Below are 18578 nucleotides of genomic sequence, written 5' to 3' on the forward strand. Positions count from 1 at the left end.
GTCAGAGGTAACTACTGAGTGACCGCTGTCAGAGGATCAGTACTAAGGGAGCGCTGTCAGAGGATCAGTACTGAGGGAGCGCTGCACTGTCAGGATCAGTACTGAGGGAGCGCTGCACTGTCAGGATCAGTACTGAGGGAGTGCTGGCAGAGGGTCAATACTGAGGGAATGCTGCACTGTTAGAGGGTCAGTACTGAGGGAATGCTGCACTGTCAGAAAGTCTGTGCTGAGGGAGTGCTGCACTGTCAGGATCAGTACTGAGGGAGGGCTGCACTGCCAGAGGATTAGTATTGTAAGAGCACTGCACTGTCAGAGGGTCAGTACTGAGGGAGTGCTGCACTGTCAGCGGGTCAGTACTGCGGGAGTGCTGCGCTGTCAGAGGTTGAGTACTGAGGGAGTGCTGTACTGTCAGAGGGTCAGTACTGAGGGAGTGCTGTACTGTCAGAGGGTCAGTACTGAGGGAGTGCAGCACAGACTGAGGGGCAGTACTGCGCGAGTGCCGCTCTGTCAGAGGGTCAGTATTGTCGGAGTACTGCACTGTCAGAAGGTCAGTACTGAGTGAATGCTGCACTGTCAGAGGGTCAGTACTGAGGGAGCGCTGCACTGTCAGAGGGTCAGTACTGAGTGAATGCTGCACTGTCAGAGGGTCAACACTGAGGGACCGCCGCACTGTCAGAGGGTCAGTACTGAGGGAGTGCTGCACTGTCAGAGGGTCAGTACTGAGGGAGTGCTGCACTGTCGGAGGATCAACACTGAGGGACCGCCGCACTGTCAGAGGGTCAGTACTGAGGGAGTGCTGCACTGTCAGAGGGTCAGTTCTGAGGGAGTGCTGCACTGTCAGAGGATCAGTACTGACGGAGTGCTGCGCTGTCAGAGGGTCAGTACTGCGCGAGTGCAGCACTGCCAGAGGGTCAGTATTGTAGGAGCACTGCACTGCCAGAGGGTCAGTATTATCGGAGCACTAATGGAAGTGCTATTACTCAGATGAAATGTTAAACTGAGTGTGAGAACTGTGTGGCAGAAGATAATATAACAGCGCCAAGACAATATTTGAAGAGCTGAAGTGCCCTAATCAGCATTCCTGCTACAACCACCCTCACTGAGATGGGTTATCCAGTTGTGGTCTAGCTCTTTGAGGGAGCCTGTGTACAAATTGCCGACTGCATTTCTATACTCACTCTACCTCCTGCCATCTACCTGGAAGTTTCTTTGTGAATTCTCACTCGCCTCTCATGGTATGCCCCAACACCGTTTTCCCCATTGTGTCTGTAATACTGTGACGGTGTGTTCATGTTTACCTTTGCAAATGGCTCATACCAAAAGGTATATTTTTTTAAAACAAGGTGAAAAGTAAAACCAGTAACAACTTATTTTGAGCAGTAAACATTGCCGGATTGATCAATTATTCAGGATTTATCACAAACCAATGTCATTACATGGTCATACAGGTTTCTTACCAAACCTCCAAGTAATGTTTATGCAGGAAATTGCTGAAATAGATTAAAAATAACATGAAATGTACAGGTTTGTTGATTCGGAATCAAATATAAAGTCAGAATTGAATTTCTATGAATGTGAATTGAGCGTGGTATGTTACACTGTCGTAGAATATATATTAATGAAGTTTAAAGGCTGGTAATGTAATAGAGATGGGTAAAGATTATTGGGGATTACACATACTATGTAGTATATGAGGGTATCTGGGCTGTAACATTAACACAGCTGCTGGCATTGCACATGAACAGCCAGTGTAGCTGTGATATCACCAACGGACGGCTCCTGCAGAAGGGCTGTTGGAATAGGATCAGTACCAATTTGGATTTTAAAAAACTGGCTCAAGGATGGAAAATAGCGACTTGTGGTAAATGATAATTTTTTTGGTCTGGAAAATAGGTGTTCTCCAAGGGTCATTCGTATATAACCTTAGATATTGAAATTGTTCTGTACTTTGTGGCGACCAACAAACCAGATTACTGAACAAACCCCAAACAGAAAACCAATGGACAAAATTTCACTTTTTATAACTTGTTCTTGAACGATCAAACCAAATTTGGCATTACCTAAAAATGAATTAACAGGGAAATTGTGATCAATGCAAACTATAAATCACACATTCAAAAGCAAATATGACACAGATCTCATGGATTTACTTAAGATATGGCATTAATTTCAGCCACAGTACTTCCTCGGATAGAATTCCAGGATTTAGGCACTGATCCTTCATCCAACAGCAGCTCCCAAGTAACCAAGTTCCACAGGCACAGTCTTTCCGCAATGGCACACTTATGTAGAACCTCCTGTGGCTCGTTGTGTTCTCTCTTTAATTGGCTTTGTTTATGGCGGTTAATATGGTTGCCTTCCTTAGTTCTAATTACGTTTGCTCAAGAGTCGCCAGGTATCTTTCGATACCGCCACAAGGTTCAAAACCGAATACCGATCAAAGGCTTGATACACCAGTTAGTTAGTTCGAAATCAATGCTCGTTTATTTATACACACAGTCAAATATTACTATGTGACACTGACTGGAATGTGTATCTGTTACTGTGTGACACTGACTGGAATATGTGTCTGTGTTACTGTGTGACAATGACTGGAATGTGTGTCTGTGTTACTGTGTGACAATGACTGGAATGTGTATCTGTTACTGTGTGACAATGACTGGAATGTGTATCTGTTACTGTGTGACAATGACTGGAATGTGTATCTGTTACTGTGTGACAATGACTGGAATGTGTGCCTTTGTTACTGTGTGACACTGACTGGAATGTGTGTCTGTGTTACTGTGTGACAATGACTGGAATGTGTGTCTGTGTTACTGTGTGACACTGACTGGAATGTGTGTCTGTGTTACTGTGTGACACTGACTGGAATGTGTGTCTGTATTACTGTGTGACACTGAATGGAATGTGTTATTGTTTAACTGACTAGAATGTGTGTGTGTTACTGTGTGATACTGACTGGAATGTGTGTCTGTATTACTGTGTGACACTGACTGGAATGTGTGTCTGTATTACTGTGTGACACTGACTGGAATGTGTTATTGTTTAACTGACTAGAATGTGTGTGTGTTACTGTGTGATACTGACTGGAATGTGTGTCTGTGTTACTGTGTGACACCGACTGGAATGGGTATCTGTGTTACTGTGTGACACTGACTGGAATGTGAGTCTGTGTCATTGTGTGATACTCACTGGAATGTGTGTCTGTGTTACTGTGTGACACTGACTGGAATGTGTGTCTGTGTTACTGTGTGACACCGACTGGAATGGGTATCTGTGTTACTGTGTGACACTGACTGGAATGTGAGTCTGTGTCATTGTGTGATACTCACTGGAATGTGTGTCTGTGTTACTGTGTGACAGTGACTGGAATGTGTGTCTGTGTTACTGTGTGACACTGACTGGAATGTGTGTCTGTTACTGTGTGACACTGACTGGAATATGTGTCTGTGTTATTGTGTGAATGACTGGAATGTGTGCCTGTGTCACTGTGTGACACTGACTGGAATGTGTGTCTGTATTACTGTGTGACACTGACTGGAATGTGTGTCTGTATTACTGTGTGACACTGACTGGAATGTGTGTCTGTGTTACTGTGTGACACCGACTGGAATGGGTATCTGTGTTACTGTGTGACACTGACTGGAATGTGAGTCTGTGTCATTGTGTGATACTCACTCACTGGAATGTGTGTCTGTGTTACTGTGTGACACTGACTGGAATGTGTGTCTGTGTTACTGTGTGAGACTGTCTGGAATGTGTGTCTGTGTTACTGGTGACACTGACTGGAATGTGTGTCTGTTATTGTGTGACACTGACGATAATGTGTGTCTGTGTTACTGTTTGACACTGACTAGAATGTTAGTCTGTGTTACTGTGTGACCCTGACTGGAATAGAGTCTGTGTTACTGTGTGACACTGACTAGAAGGTGTGTCTGTGTTACTGTGTGACACTCACTCAAATGTGTGTCTGTGTTACTGTGTGACACTGACTGAAATGTGAGTGTGTTACTGTGTGACACTGACTGAAATGTGTGCCTGTGTTACTGTGACACTGACTGGAATGTGTTACTGTGTGACAGTGACTGGAATGTGTTACTGTGTGACACTGACTGGAATGTGTGCCTGTGTTACTGTGACACTGACTGGAATGTGTTACTGTGTGACAGTGACTGGAATGTGTTACTGTGTGACACTGACTGGAATGTGTGTCTGTGTTTCTGTGTGACACTGACTGGAATGTGTGTCTGTTCACTGTGTTACTATGTGACACTGACTGGAATGCATGTGTGTGTCACTGTGTGACACTGACTGGAATGTTTCTGTGTGACAGTGACTGGAATGCGTGTCTGTGTTACTATGTGACACTGACTGGAATGTTTCTGTGTGACAGTGACTGGAATGTGTGTCTGTGTTACTGTTTGACACTGACTGGATTGTGTGACTGTTACTGAGTTACTGTGTGACACTGATTGGAAGATTATTTCTTTTAATGGTGTTTATTCCACATCTTGGCTGCAACGAGAGCTGCTCCCATCCCGGAACTATCTTGTGAAAGGAGGAAGTCGACTTCACACATTGGAGCCAAATCTTTCACCGTGTCTTTGAGATTCTTGGAAAATCTACAAAAAAGAAACCAGATTCAGAGTAGAGAATGAGAGAATGACGAACAATTTTACATCAACGAGAGGCCATTCACCCTACCCTATTTTAGTTAAAAGACAGGACCTCTCGGGTTGTAATCTCGGGATTACTCTCTGTGCCACGTGCCAATGAGGCTAGAAATAGGAAGATAGAGTACAAGAGTTGGCAGGTCATGTTACAGTTGTATCGGACTTTGGTTAGGCCACATTTGGAATACTGCGTGCAGTTCTGGTCGCCACATTACCAGAAGGATGTGGATGTTTTGGAGAGGGTGCAGAGGAGGTTCACCAGGATGTTGCCTGGTATGGAGGGTGCTAGCTATGAAGAAAGATTGAGTAGATTAGGATTGTTTTCATTGGAAAGACGGAGGTTGAGGGGGGACCTGATTGAGGTCTACAAAATTATGAGAGGTATGGACAGGGTGGATAGCAACAAGCTTTTTCCAAGAGTGGGGGTGTCAATTACAAGGAGTCACGATTTCAAGGTGAGAGGGGAAACGTTTAAGGGAGATATGCCTGGAAAGTTTTTTACGCAGAGTGGGTGCCTGGAATGCTTTGCCAGCAGAGGTGGTAGAGGCGTGCACGATAGCATCATTTAAGATGCATATGGACAGATATATGAACGGGTGGGGAACAGAGAAGTAGACCTTGGAAAATAGGCAACAGGTTTAGGTAAAGGATATGGATCGGCGCAGACTGGGAGGGCCGAAGGGCCTGTTTCTGTGCTGTAATTTTCTTTGTTCTAAACATGTGGCTAAACAGCTGGTGTAGGAGGGAGGGTTTCTGTTATCTGGACCACTGGGAGTCCTCAGGGCCTGATGGAATCTGAATACTGAAGGAGGCTAGAAAGGAAATTGCTGAGGACTTGACAAAAATCTTTGGATCCTCACTGTCTTCAGGTGATGTATCGGAGGACGGAAAATAGCCAATGTTTAAGAAGGGTAGCAAGGATAATACAGGGAGCTACAGCCTTAGTTGGCTGCCTTAGGTCTTAGACAGCCTAAGTCAGTGGTAGGAAAATTACTGGAGCGAATTCTTCGAGACAGGATCTACTCCCATTTGGAAGCAAATGGACGTATTAGCGAGAGGCAGGATGGTTTTGTGAAGGGGAGGTCGTGTCTCACTAACTTGATAGAGTTTTTCGAAGAGGTCACAAAGATGATTGATGCAGGTAGGGCAGTAGGTGTTGTCTCTATGGACTTCAGTAAGGCCTTTGACAAGGTCCCTCATGGTAGACTAGTACAAAAGGTGAAGTCACATGGGATCTGGGGTGAGCTGGCAAGGTGGATACAGAACTGGCTAGGTCATAGAAGGAACAGAGTAGCAATGGAAGGGTGCTTTTCTAATTGAAGGGCTGTGACCAGTGGTCCGCAGGGATCAGTGCTGGGATCTTTGCTGTTCGTAGTATGTATAAATGATTTGGAAGAAAATGTAACTGGTCTGATTTCTAAGTTTGCAGACGACACAAAGGTTGGTGGAATTGCGGATAGCGATGAGGACTGTCAGAGGAGACAGCAGGATTTAGATCGTTTGGAGACTTGGGCGGAGAGATGGCAGATGGAGTTTAATCCGACAAATGTGAGGTAATGCATTTTGGAAGGTTTAATGCAGGTAGAGAATATACAGTGAATGGTAGAACCCTCAAGATATTGAAAGAGAAATCTAGGTGTACAGGTCCACGGGTCCCTCCACAGGTGGAGAAGGTAGTCAAGAAGGCATACGGCATGCTTGCCTTCAATGGCAGGGACATTGAGTACAAAAATTGGCAAGTCATGTTGCAGCTGTATAGAAACTTAGTTAGGCCACTCTTGGGAGTATGGTGTTCAATTCTGGTCGCCATATTACCAGAAGGATGTGGAGGCTTTAGAGTGGGTGCAGAAGAGATTTACCAGGATGCTGCCTGGTATGGAGGGCATTAGCTATGAGGAGCGGTTGAATAAACTCGGTTTGTTCTCACTGGAATGATGGAGGTTGAGGGGCAACCTGATAGAGGACTACAAAATTATGAGGGGCATAGACAGAGTGGATCGTCAGAGGCTTTTTCCCAGGGTAGAGGGGTCAATTACTAGGGGGCATAGGTTTAAGGTGCGAGGGGCAAGGTTTAGAGGAGATGTACGAGGCCAGTTTTTTTACACAGAGGGTAGTCGGTACCTGGAACTCGCTGCCGGAGGAGGTGGTGGAAGCAGGGACGATAGTGACATTTAAGGGGCATCTTGACAAATACATGAATAGGATGGGAATAGAGGGATACGGACCCAGGAAAAGTAGAAGATTTTAGTTTAGTCGGGCAGTATGGTCGGCACGGGCTTGGAGGGCCGAAGGGCCTGTTCCTGTGCTGTACTTTTCTTTGTTCTTTTGTTTGTATCTCTGCTGTCTCTCTAAAGGAGTTACCTCGCACCATTCCGCAAGCTACTCTCTGTAATTGTACACACTTTCCCTTTTTAGATAACAATTCAATAATATAAATGTGACTGTGACTTGTGGCTGAATGTGACTTGAAGTGAGGTGAAAGCAAGAATTTGGTGAGTGAGGCATCTTAAGGGAAACCCAGAAGTTAATCTTTAAAAATCTAGCCTTGTCTGCAAGGTTGTGGTTTAAATCGCTGGCTTTTAAAGCAGGCCAGCAGCACGGTTCAATTCCCGTACCAGCCAAAATACTGGCCAACATCCTAGCCGAAAGGCTAGAAGACTGTGTACCTGAGGTGGTCACAGAGGACCAGACGGGTTTTGTCAAAGGGAGGCAGCTAACATCGAACATCAGGCGCCTGCTAAACATGATAATGACCCCATCCGTGGAGAGAACACCAGAGGCCATAGTCTCCCTAGACGCAGAAAAGGCCTTTGACAGAGTCGAATGGAAATACCTCATAGGGATACTGGTTTGGGCTTGGAACAGGGTTCACTTCCTGGGTAAAGCTCCTACACAACGCTCCCATGGCGAGCGTACGGACCAACAACATCAACTCCTGTTCCAACTGCACAGGGGCACCACACAAGGATGCCCACTGTCCCCGCTGCTGTTCGTTCGAGAGATCGAACCACTAGCAATCGCGCTCAGAGCAGCAAAAGTCTGGAGGGGGATCCGAAGGGGAGGCAGAGAGCAGAGTCTCACTCTATGCAGATGACCTGCTCCTCTACATTTCGGACCCACAGAGCAACATGGACAGAATCACCACGCTCCTGAAAGAGTTTGGCGCCTTCTCGGGCTACAAACTCAACATGAGCAAAAGCGAGATCTTCCCAATACACCCACAAGTACAGGGGGCAGCACTAATGGGACTGCCGTTTAAACAAGCCCAACACAAATTCCGCTACCTGGGGATCCAAATAGCCCATGACTGGAAAGGGATCCACAAATGGAACCTCACCAGCCTGACAGAGGAAGTAAAAAAGGACCTGCAAAGATGGAATACACTCCCACTCTCCCTCGCGGGGAGAGTCCAGACGATCAAAATGAACGTGCTGCCCAGGTACCTCTTCCTACTTAGATCCATTCCGATCTACATCCCCATGGCCTTTTTCAAAGCGCTGGACAAACTAATCATGGCGTTCGTATGGGGGGGGGGGGGGGAAATGCTAGGATCCCAAAGAAGGTCCTACAAAAAACAAAATCCGGGGAGGGGGGGGGGGTGGGGTTCGCCCTCCCAAACCTATAATTCTATCACTGGGCGGCGACGGCCGAGCAAATAGAGGATGGATCCAGGAGCCAGAAGCCGAGTGGGAGTGCACAGTAGAGGCCTCCTACAGGGGGACCTTCCTCCGGGCCCTCGTCACGGCGGCACTTCCATCCCCACCCAAAAAACATTCCAGCAGACCGGTGGTAATAGCCACCCTCCAATCCTGGACTAACTACGGCAGCAATTTGGCCTGACCAAAATGTCGGACAAAGCTCCCATCTGCAACATTCATAGGGTCACATCAGCGCTGACTGACGCCACCTTCAAAAGGTGGGGACAGGACGGAGGGTCACTGACAGTCAGGGACCTATACACAGACGGCAGGATCACAGCACTGGGCGAACTGACAGAGAAATTCCAGCTAGCCAGGGGGAACGAGCTAAGGTACCTGCAACTAAAAAATTTCCTACGAAAGGATACAAGGACATACCCACAACCACCACAACAGACACTACTGGAAGAGTTACTGGACGCAAGCATCCTAGATAAAGGGAACTGTAGTGACATGTATGACCGACTGGTAGAAAGGGCCAACACCGTACTGGACACAACAAGAAAGAAGTGGGAGGAGGACCTGGAGATTGAAATAGGATGGGGACTCTGGAGCGAAGCACTGCATAGGGTCAACTCCACCTCCACCTGCGCAAGGCTCAGCCTGACGCAACTAATAGTGGTAGGAGAGGGGGGAGTGGGTGGAAGAGGGAGGAATCGGGGAACAATAGAGGGGAATGACTGAGGAAGGGGGAGGCAAGGGAATGACAGCCGGAAGGAGAGTACGGGAAACAATAACAAGCTTGGCGTCTACAGGAGCAGAGAACAAGGAAAATCCGGGCGAAAGACAGGACGTATGGCTAAAGGGAGGTGATCACGAGACGACAACGGCAGAGAAAACTGTCCGGGAGAAGCAAGCGACAACACCAACACCAGAGCCCTCTATAATTGTTCTGTATTTGTTTCCCCGGAACCCCAAATGTATATGCCTACTTATGTGCTAAAAACAATACTGCCGATTGTACAGAGCTGCTGTTGTTGAGCTGGCACATAATACCCTCCCATTATTTTATTCCACCTTTTAATTTGTTATTGTTTGTTCTGTTTTTTGTGCATGTTCTCTTCTCTTCCATGTGTATATATGTGAATATGTATTGTGTGTACATAATGGTAAATATACTTCATTCAAAAATCCAATAAAAAATATTTATATTTTCAAAAAATATCTTATCTGCTTCCACCACCTCGTACCAGGCGGCCACTACCATAAGCATTTGGATCACTGCTCCTTCATGAGGAGCGCTTCGAAAGCTTGTGATTTCAAATAAACCTGTTGGACTTTAACCTGGTGTTGTGAGACTTCTTACTGTGCCCACCCCAGTCCAGCATCAGCATGGGGTAGCATGGTGGTTAACATAAATGCTTCACAGCTCCAGGGTCCCAGGTTCGATTACCGGCTGGGTCACTGTCTGTGTGGAGTCTGCACGTCCTCCCCGTGTGTGCGTGGGTTTCCTCCGGGTGCTCCGGTTTCCTCCCACAGTCCAAAGATGTGCGGGTTAGGTGGATTGGCCATGCTAAATTGCCCGTAGTGTCCTAAAAAGTAAGGTTAAGGGGGGGGGGGGGGGGGTGTTGGGTTACGGGTATAGGGTGGATACGTGGGTTTGAGTAGGGTGATCATTGCTCGGCACAACATCGAGGGCCGAAGGGCCTGTTCTGTGCTGTACTGTTCTATGTCTATGTCCTATGAACCCAGATGATTTTTACTATCCACCATGGTGGGATTAGAGACTGGAACCCTGGAGAATTTTCTTTTGGTTGGTGATTTACCAGTTCTGTGACCTAGATCACTGGGCCACAAGTGCAAACCCACTCTTGTAGAATAGCTGGTTCATTAGCTAACTGCTTTAAAGTCTCCCAAAAACATGAACAATCTTCGCTGTCATGATATTGATCCTGACTGTGGTGAGATGCAACTACAATCATACCTACATACTCACTTCACCCATCGAGCCTGCATCGCCATTCAATAAGATCATGGCTGATCTGATTGGAACCCCAACCCCACATTTCTGCCTACCTCCAGTAACCTTTCACCCCCTTGTTAATCAAGAATATATCTAGCTCTGCCTTCAAAATATGCAAAGACTGCTTACATTACCTTTCGAGGAAGAGAATTCTAGATACTCAAACCTCACAGAGAAATAAAATTCTCTTCTCTGTCTTAAATGAGCAAACGCTTATTTTTAAATAGTGACCCCTAATGATTCTGCAACAAGAGACGATAGGACCACTAGATATAGGAGCAGAGGTAGGCCACTCAGCCTGTCAAGTCTGCTCCACCATTCAATGACATTATAATTGATATCATAATCTCCAACTCCACTTATCCCCATGACCCTTGATTCCCTGATTGGTGAAAAGTCTGTCTATCTCAGCCCTTGAACATACTTAATGACTCCAATTTCGGCCGTGGATGACTGTGTAGAGTTTGAATGTTCTCCCGGTGTCTGCGTGGGTTTCCTCCGGGTGCTCCTGTTTCTCCCCCCACCCCCCAGTCCAAAGATGTGCAGGTTATGTGGATTGGCAAGGCCCCTTGATGTCCACAGATGTGCAAGTTAGGTAGGTTATAGGGTGAGGGAGTGGGCCGAGGTAGGGAGCTCTTTTGGAGGGTCGGTGTATATTTGATGGGCCGAATGGCCTCCTTCTGCACTGTGGGAATTCTATCATAATTCTATGACCTAGCCTCTACTGCAGGAAATAATTCCACAGATTCCCTACCCTCTGAGAGAAGTCTTAAATGGGAGACCCCTTACTCTGAGATTATGCCCTCTGGTCCTTGACGCTCCCACAAGGAGAAACATCCTCTCAGCATCGACCCTGTCAATCCCCCTGAGAATCCTTTTTGTGTCAATAAGGTCAACTTCCGTTCTTCTAAACTCCAGTGAGTACAGGCCCAACCTACTCGACCTCTCCTCATAAGAAAATCCCTCCATATCCAGGATCAACCGAGTAAACCTCTGAACTGCTTCCAATGCCAGTGTATCTTTCCTTACGTAAGGGGACCAAAACACTTCACAGTGTTCCAGGTGTGAACAAAGGACAAAGAAGAAAGAACAGTACAGCACAGGAACAGGCCCTTCCACACTCCAAGCCTGCGTCGATCATGTGCCCTATCTGGACCAACCGTCTGTATCCTTCAATGCCCTGTCTATTCATGTGCCTATCCAGATAAGTCTTAAAGTTCGCTAACATATCTGCCTCAGCCATCTCACTTGGCAGTGCATTCCAGGCCACCACCACCCTCTGTGTAAAAAAACGTCACCCGCACATCTCCACTGAATCTTTCCCCCCTCACCTTGAGCTTTTCCCCCCTTGTAATTGTCATTTCTGCCCTGGGAAAAAGCCTCCTACTGTTCACCCTATCTATACCCCTAATAATTTTATAAACTTCTATCAGGTCGCCACTCAGCCTCCGTCTCTCGAGGGAGAACAATCCCAATTTATTCAATCTCTCCTCATAGCTAATATCCTCCATACCAGGCAACATCCTAGTAAACCTTTTCTGGACTCTCTCCAAAGCCTCCACATCCTTCTAGTAGTGTGGTGACCAGAATTGGACACGGTATTCCAAATGTGGCCGAACCAACATTCTAGATAATTGTAACATAATTTTTGAGCTTTTATTCTCGATACCTCGTCCAATGAAGGCAAGCATGCCATATGCTTTCTTCACCAACATTTCCACCTGTGCTGCCACTTTTAAGGATCTGTGGACCTGCACGCCAGATCTCTCTGTATCTCTATGCTCCTGATGGTTCTGCCATTGATTGTATTCCCACCTGAATTGGATCTACCAAAATGCACCGCCTTGCATTTGTCCGGGTTAAATTCCATCTGCCATTTCCCTGCCCAATTTTGCAGCATATCTATATCCTGTTGTATTCTCTGACAATCTTCATCACTATCCACAACTCCTGCAATCTTAGTATGATCCACAAACTTGCTAATCAGACCCGCTAGGTTTTCTTCCAAGTCATTTATATATATATTACAAAGAGCAGAGGTCCCAGTACTGATCCCTGCGGAACACCACTAGTTACAGACCTCCATTCGGAAAAACACCCTTCCACTGCTACCCTTCTATGTCCAAGCCAGTTCTGAATCCATCCAGCTAGTTCACTCCTGACCCCATGTGATTTCATCTTCTGCACCAGCCTGCCATGAGGGACCTTATCAAACGTTTTACTAAAGTCCATGTAGTCCATCCACAGCCCTTCTCTCATCCATCATTTTTGTCACCTCTTCAAAAAATTCCATTAAGTTAGTGAGACATGACTTCCCTCGTACAAAACCATGCTGTCTGTCGCTAATAAGGAAATGTGCATAAATCCTGGGATGGATTCGCCGCACCCCGATGCCGAAATCGAGTTCAGTGATAGGGCAGAGAATCCAGTTTCACGCATGAAATCGGGACCGGCGCCGGTTCATCGATTCTCCACCCCCCCCCCCCCCCCCGAAAAGCAAGTACGCTGCGCAGTGTATCCACCACCTGAGGCCCACCCCGCTATTCTCCGCCCCCAACCGGCCAAATTCCCGACGGCGTATTTCTAATGTGGTCCTGCCATTCTGGAATCTCGCATGGCGACTGCGGATTCAGTCCACAGCCTGCAGTCGGAGGCGGCCCGATCAGAGGACAGAAGGGGCCAGTTCGGAGCGAGGGAGCGGCCGAACGGGGGTCCAGGGCTGAGTCCGACATGAAGGACCTCGCGGCCGCTGGAGGCTGCCGTCGTGCGCATGCGCGACCTCTGACCCGGAAGTGCGGGGAGCTGTGTCGGCAGCGAGAGCTGCGAGCTCCACGACGGGTCCCTGCTAGCCCCCTGCAGGGCTGTGAATCTGTGCCTTTTGATGCCAGTTTTTCTGCCATAAAAGACCACGTGAGGACATAGTCCTTGAAACGAAGAATCCGGCCCCTATCTTAGAATCTTTTCCAACAATTTCATTATCACTGACGTCAAGCTCACTGGCCTATAAATACTCGGATTATCCTTGCAACCCCTCACAAATAACGGTGCAACATTGGCTATCCTCCAATCCTCTGGGGTCTCACCTGTGGCCATGTTCTCCCACTACAACATTGATGACCTGGCCTGGATCGTTCCCTAGTACTAGGTCCAATATAGCCCCCTCTCTAGTCGGACTTTCAACATATTGTTCCAAAACACCTTCCTGTACACACTTAACAAATTCCTCACCATTCAGACCCCTAGCCCTCAGGGATTTCCAGTCAATATGAGGAAAAATTAAAGCCTCCCGCAGCAACAAACCTATTGTTTCTACATCTATCCGGAATCTGATTACATATCTGTTCTTCAACTTCCCACGGGCTGTTGGGAGGCCTGTAGTACACCCCCATCATAGTGACTGCCCCCTTCCTGTTTCTGAGCTCTACCCACAGTGCCTCCTTACTTGATTCCTCCATGGTGTCCTCCCTCTGTACAGCTGTGATATGTTCTCTAACCAGTATTGCAACTCCCCACCTCTTTTACCTTCCCCCGTCTCGCCTAAAACACCTATATCCTGGAATATTTAGCTGCCAGTCCTGTCCATTTTTTTACCAACTCTACATTACAGCAACCACATTCAAGTTCTTACCGGTTAGACTCCGTGCATTGAAGCAGATACACTCTGCCACAATATCCACTCATGTATATAATGAGATGCAGACAGGCAGTGATTGACACACAGGATAACCAATGAACACACAGAACAACCAATTACCAGACAGGACACTACCACTATAAAACACACAAGGCATGAAGACTCTCCCTCTTCTCACAGGATACAGCTACAGATATAGTTAGAGTGCACAAGGCCATGAGCACTGTCTCCATGTGACAGAGAGCTAGTCTGGTCAAGCCAGTCAGAAGTTATCAGTTTAGATTAATAGAGTGTCAACTCTATTATGTACAGATTATGTACAGCAACCAGCAGGTTCAATAAAACAGTGTTGGACCATCTCCTGTGTTGGAAGCCTGTTTCTCGTTTTACTGCATCCAGTTGCAGTCAATGTTAAACCAACTCAGATAACACATCACACTCCAGGCCTCCAGTCCCACTGAGTTTGACCTCCCCCAGCCTACCCTTCCTCTTAGCACGCCTGACCCTGGTACCATGCTCATCCCCAGTCTCTACACTTGCTGGCTTACTGTCCTGATTCCGACCCCCCTGCCAAATTAGTTTAAGCCCACCCGAACCATATTAGCAAACTTCTCAGCCAGGATATTGGTGTCCCTCCAAGTTAGGTGTAACCCGTCCTTCTTGTACAGGTGCACCTTCCCTGGAAGACATCCCAATGATCCAAAAAACTGAAACCCTCCCTCCTGCACCAGTTCTTTAGCCAGGTGTTCAACTGCACTATATCCCTATTGCTAGCTTCGCTAACACGTGGCACGGGGAGTAATCCCCAGATTACTACCCTAGAGGTCCTGTTTTTTAATCTTCTGCCTAGCTCCTTAAATTGCCGTTGCAGGACCTCACTACTCTTTCTACCTATGTCATTCATGCCAATGTGGACAATGACCTCTATCTGATTTCCCTCCCGTTTTTAGATGCTTTTTACCCGCTCAGAGACATCGAGGCAAACTACCATCCTTTTTACGGCCACAGAAGTGCCTATCGTGCCCCTGACTATTGAATCTCCTACCGCTATTGCTTTTCTACGCTTTGTACCCCCGTTTGTGCAGCAGGGCGAGTCGTGGTGCCTTCGCTCTGGCCACTGCTGCTGCTGCCCCCTAATGGACCTTCCCCCTCATCAGCATCCAAAATGGCATATTTGTTGGATAGGGGGACAGCCATAGGGGACCCCCTGCGCTGTCTGCCTACCCCGTCTGGTGGTCACCTATCTTCCTGTACCTTGGGTGTGACCACATCTCTGAAGCTATTATTTATCAGAATTTCAGCTAATTGTGTGCTCCTCAATGCTTCCAGCTGCTGCTCGAATTGATCCATGCATTCGGTGAGATTTTCCAACCTTCAAGGACTCCACCTTCAAGGAGCTATGAACATGTACTCCTAGATCTCTTTGTTCTATAACTCTACCCAACTCTCTACCATTAACTGCATAAGTCCTGCACTGATTTGATCTACCAAAATACATCATCTCACGTTTATCCAAATTAAACTCCATCTGCCATTCATCGGCCCACTGGCCCAATTGGTCAAGATAATGTTGCAATCTTATATAACCTTCTTCACTATCCAAATGCCACGGGGCAGCACGGTAGCATGGTGGTTAGCATAAATGCTTCACAGCTCCAGGGTCCCAGGTTCGGTTCCCGGCTGGGTCACTGTCTGTGCGGAGTCTGCCCGTCCTCCCCGTGTGTGCGTGGGTTTCCTCCGGGTGCTCCGGTTTCTTCCCACAGTCCAAAGATGTGAGGGTTAGGTGGATTGGCCATGCTAAATTGCCCGTAGTGCCCTTAAAAGTAAGGTTAAGGGGGGGGTTGTTGCATTACGGGTATAGGGTGGATACGTGGGTTTGAGCAGGGTGATCATTGCTCGGCACAACATTGAGGGCCGAAGGGCCTGTTCTGTGCTGTACTGTTCTGTGTTCTAATATTTGTGTCATCTGCAAACTCACTAACCATGCCTCCTACATTCTCATCTAAATAATTTCTAGATGTAACAAATAACAGTGGACCCTGAGGCACACCAATGATCACAGGCCTCCAGTTTGAAAAATAACCCTCCACAACCACCCTTTAGTTTTGGTCGCCAAGCCAATTTTGTATCCAATTGGCTACCTCACCCTGGATTCTTTTCAAAGGTCTTGCTAAAGTGTATGTAGACAACGTTGACCGCACTGCCCCCATCTACCTTCTTGGTTTTCCCTTCATAAAACTCAGGCAAATTCGTGAGACATGACTTTCCCCTTACAAAGCCTTACATGACTTTCCCTAATTAGCCCTTGCCCATCTAAATGCCTGTAGATACTGTCCCTCAGAATACCTTCTAACAGGGCAGCACAGTGGGCGCAGTGGTTAGTGCTGCTGCCTCATGGCGTTGAGGTCCCAGGTTCGATCCTGGCTCTGGGTCACTGTTCGTGTGGAGTTTTCACATTCTCCCTGTATTTGTGTGGGCTTTGCCCCCACAACCCAAAAAGATGTGCAGGATAGGTGAATTGGCCACACTAAATTGCCCCTTAATTGGAAAAAATGAATTGGGAACACTAAATGAAAAAAAAGAATACCTTCTAACAACTTACCCACTCCAGAAGTAAGGTCTGTAGTTCCCAGGCTTATCCCCATAGCCCTTCTTAAACGAGGGCCCAACATTTGCTGCCCTCCAATCTTCAGGTGCCTCTCCTGTGGCTGTCGATGATTCAAACATCTCAGCCAGGGGGCCCGCAATTACCTCCCTCGCCTCCCACAATGCCCTGGGATACATTTCATCAGGTCCCAGGGATTTATCTATCTTGATGGGCTTTAATATCTCCAGCATCTCCTTCTCTGTAATATGTACACTCCTCAAGACGTCACTTTTTATTTCCCTAACACTCATACCATTCTCAACAGTAAATACTGACAAGAAATATTCATTCAGGACCTCTCCCATCCCATGTGGTTCTGCACATTGATGACCTTGTTTATCCTCAAGAGGCCCTACCCTCCCCCTAGTCACCCATTTACCCTTTATGTATCTATAAAAGCTCTTTGGATTTTCCTTTGCCTCATCTACAAAGACAACCTCATGTCCCCTTTTTGCCCTCCTGATTTCTCTCTTAACTCTAGTCCGACAAGCCCGATACTCTTCAAGGGATCCACTTGATCCCAGCTGCCTATGCATGTCATATGCCTCCTACTTCCTTTTGACCATGGCCTCAATATCCCGAGTCATCCAGGGTTCCCTCCTTCTCCCAGCCTTACCCTTCACACTAGAGGAATGTGCTCACCCGGAACCCTAGTTAACATCCTTTTAAGACCATAAGACATACGAGCAGAATAAGGCCACTCAGGCTATCGAGTCTGCTCCACCATTCAATCATGGCTGATATTTTTCTCATCCCCATTCTCCTGCCTTCTCCACAGAACCCCAGATTCCCTTACAGGGTAAGAACGAGACTCTGGGACACACCACATCACGTTAATCCAGGATCAGAACGAGACTCTGGGACACACCACATCACGTTAAACCAGGATCAGAACGAGACTCTGGGACACACCACATCACGTTAATCCAGGATCAGAACGAGACTCTGGGACACAGCACATCATGTTAAACCAGGACCAGAACGAGACTCTGGGACACACCACATCACGTTAAACCAGGACCAGAACGAGACTCAGGGACACACCACATCACGTTAATCCAGGATCAGAACGAGACTCTGGGACACACCACCTCACGTTAAACCAGGATCAGAACGAGACTCTGGGACACACCACATCACGTTAATCCAGGATCAGAACGAGACTCTGGGACACAGCACATCATGTTAAACCAGGATCAGATCGAGACTCTGAGACACACCACATCACGTTAAGCCAGGATAAGAACGAGACTCTGGGACACGCAACATCATGTTAAACCAGGATCAGACCAAGACTCTGGGACACACCACATCACGTTAAACCAGGATCAGAACAAGACTCTGTCGCACCACATCACCTTAAACCAGGATCAGAACGAGGCTCTGCGACACACCACATCCTCTTAAACTGGGATCAGAACGAGACTCAGGGACACAACACATAATCTTAATCCAAGATCAGAACGAGACTCTGGGACTCACCACATCATCTTAAACCAGTATCAGAACGAGACTCTGGGACACACCACATCACGTTAAACGAGGACCAGAACGAGACTCTGGTACACATCACATCATCTTAAATCGGGATCAGAACGAGACTCTGGGACACAGCACATCATGTTAAACCAGGATCAGACCGAGACTCTGGGACACACCACATCACGTTAAACCAGGATCAGAACAAGACTCTGTCGCACCACATCACCTTAAACCAGGATCAGAACGAGGCTCTGCGACACACCACATCCTCTTAAACTGGGATCAGAACGAGACTCAGGGACACAACACATAATCTTAATCCAAGATCAGAACGAGACTCTGGGACTCACCACATCATCTTAAACCAGTATCAGAACGAGACTCTGGGACACACCACATCACGTTAAACGAGGACCAGAACGAGACTCTGGTACACATCACATCATCTTAAATCGGGATCAGAACGAGACTCTGGGACACA

The 18578-nt window shown here is 47.2% G+C and overlaps 2 protein-coding genes and 1 long non-coding RNA gene across 3 annotated transcripts in view; 1 reads left to right on the top strand and 2 right to left on the bottom strand.

Moving 5' to 3' along the window:
* The window catches only part of grk6 (G protein-coupled receptor kinase 6), a 159450-nt gene extending 152284 nt beyond the window's left edge, over positions 1 to 7166 (top strand). The window contains exon 15 of the mRNA XM_038795214.1: positions 7089 to 7166. Within this exon, the coding sequence (XP_038651142.1) occupies positions 7089 to 7103 (15 nt within the window). The 3' untranslated portion in view covers positions 7104 to 7166. The remainder of the gene's footprint in view (positions 1 to 7088) is intronic.
* Positions 1999 to 3401, bottom strand: LOC119965015. The gene is made up of 2 exons (XR_005460419.1): positions 3074 to 3401; positions 1999 to 2360 (listed from the first exon to the last, which is right to left on the bottom strand). It is a non-coding gene; the product is annotated as an uncharacterized LOC119965015 (long non-coding RNA).
* The window catches only part of LOC119965014 (hexokinase-1-like), a 75093-nt gene continuing 60989 nt past the window's right edge, over positions 4475 to 18578 (bottom strand). Inside the window, exon 9 of the mRNA XM_038795219.1 lies at positions 4475 to 4622. Coding sequence (XP_038651147.1) covers positions 4490 to 4622 — 133 coding nt within the window. The 3' untranslated portion in view covers positions 4475 to 4489. The remainder of the gene's footprint in view (positions 4623 to 18578) is intronic.

Source organism: Scyliorhinus canicula, chromosome 4 (genome assembly GCF_902713615.1).
Source record: "Scyliorhinus canicula chromosome 4, sScyCan1.1, whole genome shotgun sequence".
In the NCBI taxonomy this organism is placed as follows: domain Eukaryota; kingdom Metazoa; phylum Chordata; class Chondrichthyes; order Carcharhiniformes; family Scyliorhinidae; genus Scyliorhinus; species Scyliorhinus canicula.